Source organism: Eleutherodactylus coqui, chromosome 9, assembly GCF_035609145.1.
Source record: "Eleutherodactylus coqui strain aEleCoq1 chromosome 9, aEleCoq1.hap1, whole genome shotgun sequence".
Classification (NCBI taxonomy): Eukaryota; Metazoa; Chordata; class Amphibia; order Anura; family Eleutherodactylidae; genus Eleutherodactylus; species Eleutherodactylus coqui.
In genome coordinates this window covers 13,735,843-13,749,125 of record NC_089845.1, presented here as the reverse complement: position 1 = coordinate 13,749,125, position 13,283 = coordinate 13,735,843, and the positions used below count along the sequence as shown (strand labels likewise).

Below are 13,283 nucleotides of genomic sequence, written 5' to 3'. Positions count from 1 at the left end.
ATAAAAACTACAGGCCGTGCCGCAAATAATGAGCCCGCACACAACTAGCAGGCCGCTGAAATGATGCGCATCAAATATAAAGGAATGTCTACCGCTGTTAATACCCTTGGCACCCCTGGCGGTAAATACGTTTGGGTGAGCCTCGGTGGAAGGGGCAGATTTTACCTCTGAGCCGCATCTCATCATTTACAGCATTTTAAGGTCGGTCTCACGATTTTGCGATCGGTATCTGTACGGACAATATCCGGTAAAAGGCATGCATTCTCGGATACAAATTGCGTATTCCGTGAGCAGAAGGAAAATCGCAGCATGCTGTTTTACCGCGGAACCCGCGGTGACTGCCTCCATTGGTCTCAGCTAACATTGCCTATGGGCTGCGGGTGCCCGGGTCATTGCTAAGCCATGGCGTGGGAAAGACAAACAGGAAAAAACCCTGTACTTCTCCCCAGCTCATGCCCACTAGAACTGCTCTGCGGCTGGACTTCTGCCTTCGGTGCTCCCTCTCTATCCACTCAGATGAGCTGCACCAATGGCGGACAGCTTTAACACCTTAGTGACCACGCTGTAGTCTTTTTTACATCCTGCCATTGTAGGACATGTATGGAGGGAGATAGCGCTTCTATCTCCTTCCATACATCGCAGGTGTCAGCGGTTTATTACAAGTGACACCTGCGGGCAACAGACCCGTTTGGCCGCCCACCCAGTTGGGACTATTAACCCTTTAAATGCCACTGTCAAATCTGACTGGGAAATCTAAATCCCCCGAACGATGTCCCATATGCCCCCCCCCCCCCCACACGCGGTGAGATCAGGGGAGCCGTGTGGGTGTCATGGCAGCTGGGGTCCTTCTGAAAGACCCCAAGGCTGTCATGGCAGAATGCCTATCAAGCCATCCCCGTGGGGTGGCCTGATAGACTGCCTGTCAGATTGCAGTATGATGTAATGCTATGACATTACATCATACTACAGGAGCGATCAAAGTATCGCATATTGTAGTCCCCCAGGGGGACTAAAATAAAAATAAGAACAATAACGTTTTATTAATTATTTTTTTTAAAAGTAATAAGTTAAAAAAACTACCTTTTGCCATATTTACAACAAAAAAAATCTAAATAAATTATTTTACTCACTTAGAATTTTGTAAAAGTTTTTCAGTACATTATATGGTACATTAAATGGCACCACTGAAAAATACAACTCATTCCGCTAAAAACAACAAGCCCTCATACAGCGACGTCGATGGATAAATAAAGGAGTTACGATTTTTTTAAAAGGGGAGGAAAAAACAAAAATGGAAAAAAGCAAAAAAGTGTGGTCCCTAAGGGGTTAATGATTAAAGGGGTAATGAGTCTTGACAAAACTCTGATCCGGCCCTGAAATGCAGTGGATTCTGCTGACTTACAGATCTGCCCCAGCTGTGCGGAGATCTCGAGCGCGGGGAGTCTATGCTGACATTGGCTTCTGCATTCACGTACCTTCTTGTCTCCTCTCTTCCAGCCAGCTGCTCGCCGAGTACCAGCAGAAGTGTGACGATATCCTTTGTGATGAGTTATTATAAGTGTTTCCTGCTGTTTGTAGTACAGGAGTGACATAACTGCACAGGGCCGGCTGGTGCCCGCTGCGGATCAGTAAAGCCGCGTCTTTCCTAATTGTACCTTTTTTTATAATCTTGGGGAGTCGGAGGGGTTTCAAGAGAAGACAAAATCTCCATAGATTTGGGGCCCCGGGGCCGGTTGACATATTTGACTGTCCAAACCCCCTGAGAAGTGCTGCTCTGTCTGTTACAGTCTGATAAGTTATTCAACAGGACAGGCAGGCGCTCTGGTTTGACCGTCCATTTCAGAGGATTGAGATGGAGGTTTTCTTTGTGTGCAATGCAGCTCTATGGCTGCCGCTTGCTACATGATAGACTGTTGCACCATCCTATTTAATATTGGATTTTTTTTTTTTATACTAGAGTATCAGCCAAAGCACCTAAGTTTACCACAAAAAACTGGTAAAACTTAGTGACTCGAGTATAAACCTGGGGTGGGCTTATACAAGAGGACAAGGGGACTCCCCGCAGAGAGTAAGGAATCCCCTACCATTGAATGATAGCAGAGTGTTGCCTGTGATTGGCTGAGCCAATCAGATAGAGCCCTTTCAGCAGGTGGGGATTTTAAATCCCCACCTGCTGAAAAAGCTTCATTACAATGCCGGGATGACAAGCGGCTAGACGCATCGAGCCTCCGGCAGCGGCGGACAGGTGAGTATATATTTTATTTTTTAGTACAGCTAGAGATGATTTTCAGGGAAGGACTTCTATTTAAAGCCCTTCCCCGAAAATCACTGCAGGGGTTGCTGGCAGACCATTGCTGTCAATGTGGCCGCCGGCAGCAGCCACGGCCCCATTGCAATCAGTGGTTCGCGGGACCCTTGGGGGGGCTTTTTAAGCACAAAAAATGTGCTGAAAAAGTCAGCTTGTACTCGAGTATATACGGTAACTTCCTTTTATAACCGATTTTGTGCTTATATGATTGCCAATTTGATAACTAACAGAAGTGAAAATTGCGGCATATAAAATGTTGTTTTTGACTAGCAGGGGTTTCTCTCCTAACCTGCTGTTTACTGCCTGTTGAGTCACTCCTGTCTCTGGTAACAGAGATAACAAGACAGAGAACAGAAATTGAGGTCCTCCATAATGATGGATGTGTGTGTGACAGAGAGTTGGGGAGCAGAATCTGCAGTCGTCTCTGTGCACAGTGTATAAACAGCATAACAGCAGGCTCCTCTCACCAGCTTAGAGAAAACTGCGAATTGCAGCTACAGCCTGATAAGCAGAAATGGTGAAAAATATAGGATACAAGTCCTAAAGTGCCCAGAAGTGTTCTTCCTGAAGTTCACACACGGCAGCCTATTCTGGAATCACGTGTACTGTAAGGAAATAAGACTCTGGATGTTTCGTCAGGCTAAAAAAACTGGTGCAAACTTTAGCCAAAAACTGCGCCAAAATCTCTCAGAAGTCACATCAATATCTGAGGCAGGATTCAATGTTTTTAGCGGCACAAGTGAGAAAGTAAAACTTGAAGAAACCCTCCTGAAAATGTGTTTTATTGCAAGTTTTGAATTTGTCTCCTGTAAATATATTTGGCGCAGAACTGTCGCCGTAAAAGCATTTTTGCCCCGGTAGTGCCATAACCAATTGTAGCCTTCAAAGCCGGTAAATCATTTCCACTTTTGTGTTCCAGTGGTCATGACTTAAAACACCTTTTCCTTAACTATAAATACATTTTCAGTACGCTGAAAGGTGAGTAATTCTGTTAAGTGACTATGGACTCTGTGCGGTGTGTGTAATGTGTGATATGTGATTATTTTTTTATATATATATATATTCTATATCCTGTTCATGAGCTGCGCCTGTAACATGTCCACTGTTGGACCCCATGAATGACTTGCTGAAGCTTAGTGTTCTGAGTTGTAGCATCTAGTCCAGTCCTGCAGTGCTCCCCGCACGGAGCTCCCTGCATTCTCTCTCCACGAGGCGCCATAATCTAGGGAGGAGAGTCCGCAGCACTACTGCATTATATACACAACGGGGGGCAGCGCGGCTGCTTGGGAACACTCCATCTTGTTGACTCTTTGCAATAATCAGTAAAATTGTAAATGTTGCCTCTTTGAGCCGGCAGCGATATTGAGCCCCAGGTTATAAGTCCACAGGACCTCCTGCATGTTGTGCCGCCGGTTCCTATGGCTAATGGCCCTGCGGCGATGCTATGTTACACGTAACATCATTGCATGTTTTATTTAGTGTTTCCCCCACACACACCCAGGAGATGCTGGATCTGATGCGTGCCGGCTGTTGTCGATGTGCCGGGCTTACCGATTACATCCCTTTACCTTTCATGCGTTGCTTTCCTCAGTTTTCTTCTCACTTTACAAATTCCCCAAATGTACAGAATTATAAGTTGTCTTTATTATTTAAGGGAAAATGAAACCTTACGATGTCAGCTGGAACAAATGTTAGAGAAGATGGCTCCTGAGGAGCAGTGGGAGCAGGAGGTGAAGACTCTGCGGGCCGCCCTGGAGGAGAAGACGGTGGGTCATGGCTTGTAGTGGAAGAGTCAATGCGTTATAGGCAAAGCCATGGGCTTCTGAGTCTACTGCAGGGTTCCCTGAGCCCGCTCTAGAGAGTATATGTGTATGTATGTAGTATGTAATATATATAAATTATACACACACACATATACATGCTATAGCGCGCCCGCTGGTCCCCGTCCGCCCACTGGGGTCACAAGCTACATTTTCACTAGTATATTTTTGAAGCATGGGAGGAAACCCGTATGGATGTTGGCTTTGGTTGGGTTTAAGCCCAAGTCCACAGTGTTAACCAGCGAGCGGGCAGCCCAGACCACAGCGATGCCCACGTCTGGCCTGTACTATAGAGAAGGCAACTCAATCTGCTCAAAGATGCACTTTGTAAGCAGTTCTTCAATTAAACAAGGTAAACATCCTTTTATAAAGGGGTACATGTCTGCGCAGAATTACAGGACTGGACCAGTCTGGGGCTCTATTGTCAATGTGGGTCACAGGCAGCTTGGTGTATTGGGCATTAGTGCTTCTCTGGGCTCCACCGCGGTAATGAGGTTGAAATCCAGCGCAGCCGGTAGCCCCCCAGCAGTCAGTCATGGGACCGTAGCGGCAGCTCGGTGTAGAGAGTTGTAAGAGTGGGGGTAAATAGGAAGTTTGTGGTGGAAGCAGGACCTTTACGCTGCTGACGGCATAGATTACAGAGCGCTGGCTGCTTTCTGGCAGATGGAACGGAGCTGTCAGATGACCTGCAGACTGTTAGTCTTGTGATTTCATCTTTCTTTTCCTTTAAGAAAAAAATAGTAGAAATGAATCCCCAGAGAGGAGAGAATAAAAGGTTACCTGCACCTCCCCCACATCTGTTCCTGCTTTATCAGGGGGAATGAAACCCAAATGTGAGAACGCATTGTGCCATGTAGCACCCACTGGCTGCTTCTTTAAGGGTATGTTCACACAAGGCGGAAATACCGCAGCAAACGCCGCAGCATTTTTGCATAAAAAGGAAACTCCACACACCGGCTCATTGCATGGACACACCTCCCGCCCGGCACAATGACGCGTGCGGGTACTCCTCCCGCCCGGCGCAATGACGTGTGTGGGTACTCCTCCCGGATTCTCCAGAATACATGGTGCTGTTAGCGCAGCCCGCACCGCTGCTGGAATCACCTGACCGGTGGCTCAGCACCCACTAGAGTGTCGGGGTGCACTAACAGCGCCATGTAGTCTGAGGCGAGGGGGAGCCATGTGGCCACTAACACCAGCTGTAGGAGCACAGCTGATGGCCATAATACCGGTTTGTATGTGGAAATGCTGCCAAATTTGCCATGGAATTTTCTGCAGTGGGACTTCCGTAGCGTTTCCACCCCGTGTGATCGTATCCTTCGGGTGTTTTCACATAGTTGGGTTTTTTTTCCTTCTGGCTTTTGCTCAAAACGCTGCTTGACAAATGACCACAAAAGCCTTTGTTGTTCTCTCATATGCCTGGTTGTTCTATCCTCACAGCAGCCCCTCCGATACTAGATCTGGTCTGGTCAGTCATTGACTCTGTTATATAATGTACGTATTTGATGACTTGTTAAGACGTACGCTATGTATTGTCTCTCTTGCAGTCGCCCATGAGGCCAAACCGTTGTCGAAGGGCTAAAAACCATCTGTCAGAAATGCCTCATGATGCCGGTTGTGTTGTGGGAACCATGTGGCTTTGTGCTCGGTTTTCGCGGGTCTCACGATCGGACAGCATGTCACCAGCCGGCTTTCTAAAAGGACACTTGTAATAAAATTCGTCAATGTTTTCTATTTCAGTCGACTCTGAAGATCTACCAGCAATCTCATGTGGAGTTCATCAAAGTGAAAGCCGAGTGTGAACAGACAGATATTGCGTAAGTATTGTCTGCCTTCAGTCGTGTCGTCAGAACCGCGAGGGCTGCGAAAACACAATGTATTCATCCCTGCAGGAGGCCCGTCCTTAACGGAGGACATGGGAGAAGCGGAGGGATCTCGGAGGTGGCTAATAAACTGCAGGAAATCTTGCTGTAACACCTCTGTTAGCCGTACCTGGCGGGTGTCGACCGTTCTGACAGCCACCGGTAACTACTGATTGTGGCAATTAAACTCTTTAGATGCACTGTCAGCTTTGACCACATCATCTAAAGAGTAAGCAGTGGAGGGATGCCTTCCGTGACCCCCCCCCCCCCCCCCCCCCCATGCCCTCCCGCCCACAGCATGATTGTGGGGTGCTGGTGGGTCTACATGGTTTTCAGACCTGCCATACGCAGATGCCTAACTAGTTCTGCCACAAGGTTATTTAAAAAAAAAAGTGACAGAATGCTAAAATACCAATATTTTTAGTGTCCTGTTTCCAAAAAATGTGAATAAAAAGCGAGTGAAGAGACGTGTTTCCCGGTGTGGTACAGATGAAATCTGCAGCTCACATCACAAAAAACCGAGCCCTCGCAGCCTAATCAATGAAGTAATTAAAAAAAGGTGCCGTACTCAAACTATGCTAACTGAGAGTAATGTTTGTTTAAGAAAAACTTAATGCAACTTTTATAAATAGAGCAATGTTACGCTGTATGCTGTATAAATCTACCATCGCCGCAATAAAACGGACCCGGAGGACAAAGTTCTTACGCCATTTTTACTGCACTAAAAGCTTCCACCTCTCCAAAGTGGTACGACTGCCCCTTAAAATATATTTCAGTATTTAAACATTTTTAATTTTTTTTTCTTCTGTGCATTGTGTGGGACATTAAATGGTACCATGAAAAAAAGATTGTAGCTCATCCCACATAAAACATATGGCAATAGGAAAATTAAAAAGTTACAGCTCTGGGAAGGCAGGGACAAGAAAAAGAAAAAAAAAATATTTTGGGGGGTCCTGAAGGGGTTAAACTTAAAATTAGGAATCTTTGTTTAAAAACTGAAATGCTGGTTCTCGTTACTACACAGCCTGAGGTGGGAGATGGTGGGACTCGTGCAGCTCTCCTTTCCCAGACTCTACCGCACCTCTGGCGTCCGTCTCCGTTTTCTTTACTGCTACACTTTCAGAGATGAAGCCAGTTGAATTGAAGCCGTGCGCCCTTATCAGCCGACCTTCATATTGTCCTGTATAACTGCAGGGGAGGGGTGGCATGTATGTTCATGTTATACCCACCTGCTTATCAGTCTGTGGGCAGGTTCTGATTACTGCATGTGGGAGGGTGGTTATTCTCAGAGGTCCTGAGCAGACGACCCTCGCACATCTATTTACCCTCTGCACCTAATTGGACGGTTTGTTCACGGTTCAGCCCAAATGTTTATCGGCTGTGGATTGTGGCATCTGTCATGGCAGAGCCTCGATCGATTACTCTAGCGGGATTGCAAGCACGGAGTCGTTAGAATACAGGTGGATCTGTACCCAGCTTTCCCACGCTCCTGCACGTATGCAGAATGAAAGCTCAAATCTCCTCCCCCTCAGCCAATCACATCCAGCTCTTTGCGATACGATCACCAGCTTCTGAAGGCAAGCTTCAATCCAGACTATGAATTATGAACTTACCGTATTTTCCGGCGCATAAGACGACTTTTTAATCCAGGAAAATCTTGTCCAAAGTCGGTGGTCGTCTTATACGCCGGGAATAAGCTGTAGAAGAAAAATCAATACTAGCCTCCCGCAGCTTTCTGCGATGATCTGCGGCACTGCTGCAGGCTGTCGCTCCCTCCTCCACTCCAACAGAGCATTGGTTTACGCAGTAGGGTATCTCCGAAGTCTGACAACTGGGTCTCTATGACCCCCTGGTTCTTAAGTTTCCCCAGAACACCCCCCCCCCCCCCCCCGCCTTCTCGGAGGTCATTCCGAGAAGTGAGGTGTAAATGTGGAGGTACCTGAGAAAAAAGTTATTTCCCCATTTCGGTCCTATCTCTGCAGGAGGTCCTCTGATCAGGAGTATATGACTGGCATATTTCTGGTCATGACTTTATCTACTCAGCGATACCAAGCTTGACCCAGAAATTATACCCAGGTGCGCAGATACGCCATTTGAGGGTGTTTTGGGGCCCGCACCTCCATAAGTGTGGATGCATTTTAATCCACTGGCCCTACCCGAATATAACTTATTGTTTTCAACCGGCTCCAGCAGAACAGAAAGTAGTCAGCAGCATTCAGATGAGCGGAATACTGGTCTGTCTTGTGCTACAGATGACCCGTCAACCTCTTACAATTCATCAGAGCCGCAGTTCTAGTCCTGTAACTCTGATGGACCGCATGAGAGCTGCGTACTGCGCTCCTAATACGTGACCTGTGATTGTTCTCAGTAAGAGAAACCAAGTCATCCTGTAGATGTGAGACCTTTAATGGCCAACAAACACACATGATGTTACAGCAGCTTTCAGACCTCTCGGGGTCCTTCCTCAGGCTTAATGGTTTTACCTGTGTGAATCGCCCTCTAGTACCGTTTGAAGGGGGCGCTGTTAACATTGTTTTAGGTCTAGAGGTTCACCGGCTTAGTTTGTATAACTAATTAATAGACTGAACTTTCTATAGGAAGAAGAAACTGGAAGCAAAGCTAAAGAAAATGGAAGGTAAAGTGTCCTGTGATCCGTTTATGGGACCTGTAGGTGGTATGTAAACCCCTGAAGTTATATAGTCTTTATCTGATCTGAAACGCCCACTACGTGCCTACCGACACATCGAGGCTTCCATAAGGACTTGTCTCTATAGATACGAGCCGCCGTGTCTGGATGCAGAGTTTATAATGGTCAGTTATACGGTTTAGTACTTTGTGTCCTTCCTTGTACACCATTTTATTTATTTTTTATGAATGCTTACCATAGTGATGGTCGTTGGTCACGGCGGGGGGCATTCCAGGAGACTACTCTAACCTGTATTGATATCTCGGCTTTGCCTCCACATCCTGAGATAAAGCAGTAGTATGCCAGTGGTGATGTGTTGTCCATTTCTGCAAGCTGAGCGATCCTGACTCAAACACCCCACCTAATAATGTAGCTGTCCTCCAGCTGTATTATAATATAGGGTGGACCCCTGCCCACCGCACAATCTACATGTATTACATAGGAAGGAAGTTTGGCCAAAATGTCATACATGTACGGCATGTGGATGCTGAGAACCAGCTGGAACGGACAGCCAAGAGTGGGGATCACAGAGGACTCCAATCCATGCAGGAAACCCCTTACAAAAAAATACATATATTAGTATATTTACACCCGCAGCGACTGGTACAACGATGCCAAAACTGTTTACCAAGAGAGTTTATTGGGCAAAAATGGTGGAAAAGCCTTATAAAATAGGCTCCATTTTTTGTTTTGTACTGACCTGCAGAAACATTGTCATTTACGTCACATAGTGAATACCTTAAAAAGAAAAAAGTGTTGTGGTTTTTTTGGGGTTTTTTTTTTTTTAAAGGCAAATTGATGTGTTGACCCTTCCCCAAAAAAACAAAACAAAAAACCAATAATCTATACAATATATGGAATGGCACCAATAAAAACTACAGCTGTCCATGGCACGGGCCCTCGTACAGCTGTCCATGGCACGGGCCCTCGTACAGCTGTCCATGGCACGGGCCCTCGTACAGCCGTGGCACGGGGAAAATAGTGTTACGGCTTTTGAAGAGTGGAGATGAAATTCCCCAAAAATTGTTGCATCCTTAAGTACCAAACGAGGCCCAGCCCTTAAGGGGTTAAATGAGAGTAATCTGGATAATCATGCCTGTACACCAATATCCCCACTACTGATCTCATTCTATCCCACTTCAGAGGCGGCTGCAAAACATGATAAGGAGTATAAACAGATGAAAATGGAGAAGCGAATCATTGGGAAGGAACTAAAGAAGATCCAGGTGAGACTGCGGCGTGCCGGTGAATCCGGGGCCGTGGGGGCGCGTTTGGTACTCCGTAGTTCCTGCAAGATGTGTGTGTGTGTGGGGGGGGGTCTCCTGTGCGGCCCCAAGAAGAGCACTTTGTGGAGCTCATCGTTGTACCTACTTCTGTTATGGAATGCTCCGGAGTAGTGCCTACCTCTGAGAATAGCGATGCCGTCTCCACCTTGGGGGGCGCCGGTGGGCTACTGATCTCAGCCAATTCCATACATGTTCTGACTGACAGCCACTGGTGTGTACCATATATCTGCAGTAACGGCTCAGTCATGTGTCATGTAAACTCTAGTTGCCGTTGTAGAAGAGGCCGTGGTAACGAGAACATGTTGTAGCCACGTGGGGAATGTTCTAGAACTCTGACTAAATGCCATCTTTACTGTTATGTTTACAGAGAAAGCTTGAAGGGTTCCAGGGTGAGAAGAGTAAGAAAGGTAGGTCTGCTGAGCCTTGTGGTGGGTGGTGGTTCTTTTTTACTGTTTGCTGATTGTTGCCTTCTCTTCTTCAGTCCTCATGAAGCATGCACAGACGCAGGCTACCATAGAGGAACCGGTTGTGAAGCTGGACAGACGTAAGGACCTGCTCACAGGATGACAATGGGGCTACCGATGGTCTGGAGCATCTGAAATCTGGTGTATAGGTTCAGCTAATCCAGCAGCGTCCTCAGGGGCGCTCCGATAATAAAGATCGCACATGCCTGATGTCTGTACACATGCGCACAATGTAACTGTTCTCAGTGAGAGAAGACACCTTGTAATGGCCAACAAAAGTACCTGATGTTATTGGGAGCTTTCGGGCTTCTCGGGGTCCGGCCTTGGTTGCGATGGGTGACGACTACACTTTACTCTAGTTTCGATACAGTTTTCCCAGTGTCTCCTGAAGACCGCAGTGAAGGCTGTGCCTGGACTGGGTTTTCATCTACAGAGGCTGATGAAAACTTGTCTTGGACCTTGCAAGGCGCCTACATTGTACTCCTACCTACCGTGACCCCCGCTGACTACCGTGACGTTTTTTCGCTAGACTTCTGTCCCTTCCTACGGACTCTTCTTAGTTTTAGTGTGAATGTCAGGTTGGCAGCTCCATCTGCTCCTGGTCAGCCTGACATCCCCCATAGACAGCAGTGCAGACCGCCCACCTGACGCCACCGCCGCTCTGGGAACTGAAAGTCTTTCTGGGGGAACGGGAGGAAGCTGAGGGAAAAGAGATGCGTTGTTAGTCAGCAGGGCCTTGGTTGCAGAGTTCTGCGGTCGGTCCCACTGACATGAGGACATGGCAGGCCTTCTTTAGGGCGCACTCACATGGCTATATGTGGCCCATGTATTACACACACCATACACATTGCTTAAAGCCCATTGATTTCTATTGGCCTGCTCACATCCGTGACTGTTCATGAATGTTATGTGCTTGAAAAAAACCCTCAGTATGTTCTATTTTGATGCATATTGGGGGTCAATATAGGATTTGGGGATTGAACATTCGTATGTACTGCGTATTTAACACATGCAAAAAATATGTGCCTAATGTGCCGGACACGCGCCCATGAGCGCCCCCTAACTGTTGTATTGGAGAAAAATGCTTTCTCAGTTGTGGTATTTTGTTTTTTCTCTTGTGTTTTATCAAAATGTTTTACAAACAACAAAAGTAGTGAAAAATGTAAGCGTCCCCAGACTTCTTGGGGATTCTTCCTTATTGGGGACACTTCTTGGGGATTCTTCCAGATGATTACTGTGTGTCTACAGGAGGAGTATCAGTAGTTCTGGCTATTATCTGACTTGTGTGTGTCATTTTCACCTGTTTCCCCTCTGCTAGCTCTGTCTTTTAGGCTGCATCCACACGGGCAACACGATGGCGATGCAAGAAAATCTCAGCGATATCGCATCGGTGGTCTGTGTGATACTGCTGCGTTTCCTTGCTGCAATAACACAATTTTGGGAAACCACAAAGTCGCGTGACTTTATAGCACCACCTGTGAGAATTTTCCTGAAATATAAGTCCTACCCCCAAAATAAGCCCTAGCTGCAGTAAAAAAAAACAAAAAACTAAAAAATATAATGCATCACCTATGAAGCACCGTCCGACTTCGGCGCACGTCTCTTCTTCACATCCGGCACTCGTCTTCAGTCTTCTGCCAGCCTTTTTTGGATTGGAGGATCAAAATCCTTGCCTCCATGAAGGGCTGACTGTGATTGCTTCACAATCCCAGGGGCTCAGCCAATCACAGCCAGCCCTTCCTGGGGGCGGGGATTTTGATCCTCCAATCCAAAAAGGGCCGGCAGAAGACTGAAGACGAGTGGCGGGCATGAAGAAGAGACCCGCGGCAGAGATGACAGTGCTTCTTAGGTGATGGATTATTTCCTGCAGCTAGGGCTTAATTTAGGGCTTTTACAGTAGGATTTCCTACTTTAAAGGTTGCAGCGCACCAAACAAAAAACGAGTTTTCATGCGCTGCAACAAAAAGAAAGGCTCCCTAGGGAAACATGGGCTAGAAAAAATTGCAAATCGCGGCTGTTTAAAACGTGACGATTGTGTAGTCTCACAATGTCGCAGGCTACAAAACATCGGTAATGTGGAAGAACCCACAGGAAAGCATGGACTCCACATACATGTGATTTGCATCACATGTGTGAGAAAACCGCTGGTGTGGACGCGGCTGAAGGCTTCTTTTACACGGGCTACAAAATTGTGAGATTTTGTAGCGATGCGACATCACTCCAAATCGCTTGTATGTGAAGCCAATGCTTTCCAGAGGGTAACTGCAGGCTACAAAACATCTCATGTGAAAGAACCCGCTGGGGACCAGGAGCTTCACATACATGTTTGTGTGAGAGGCCTGATTCTCAGGGTTCTCTGGGCTGACCTGACTACCCCCGTACACCACGCCTATAGGGGAGCGGGACACCTTCCCTCACCAGTCACCGCAGTGCTGAGCGTGTTAGATGGTAATCCAATATTAGGGTGAGCTACAACAAAGACCTGGCTGCAGCTTTGGGGGTGTCTTACAGCTCCCTACTACTCCTCCTCCCAATAGACTTCAATGGGCAACAAGACTTGGCAGTAAGCAAACTCCTGCCTCCTGTACTCCTAGAGACAGGCAGCAGGCAGACATTTTTTGAAGGAAGTAAAACCTCTAATGTTCAGAATTTTAGAGGGATTTTTTTTCAGCACAAAAACCTTATAATAGTTAAATAAGGCGATTTGCACATTTGCTGGTGATTAAAGGTAACGTCAAGTCTAGAATACTTTGTACACCAAAGAAGCAGGGAAAAGTCAAGGGGAGAAATTATTTGTTATTTGTATAGCGCTAACTTCTTCCGCAGCGCCTTCAGGTAATTATTATTTATTACCCCC

The 13,283-nt window shown here is 46.8% G+C and overlaps 1 protein-coding gene across 1 annotated transcript in view; it reads left to right on the top strand.

The window, feature by feature from the left end:
- The window catches only part of ICE1 (interactor of little elongation complex ELL subunit 1), a 57,006-nt gene that overhangs the window by 11,209 nt on the left and 32,514 nt on the right, over nt 1-13,283 (top strand). Inside the window, exons 4-11 of the mRNA XM_066579133.1 lie at nt 1,498-1,534; nt 3,270-3,286; nt 3,963-4,074; nt 5,869-5,945; nt 8,588-8,625; nt 9,820-9,902; nt 10,330-10,369; nt 10,444-10,506. Of these exons, the coding sequence (XP_066435230.1) occupies nt 1,498-1,534; nt 3,270-3,286; nt 3,963-4,074; nt 5,869-5,945; nt 8,588-8,625; nt 9,820-9,902; nt 10,330-10,369; nt 10,444-10,506 (467 nt within the window). The remainder of the gene's footprint in view (nt 1-1,497; nt 1,535-3,269; nt 3,287-3,962; nt 4,075-5,868; nt 5,946-8,587; nt 8,626-9,819; nt 9,903-10,329; nt 10,370-10,443; nt 10,507-13,283) is intronic.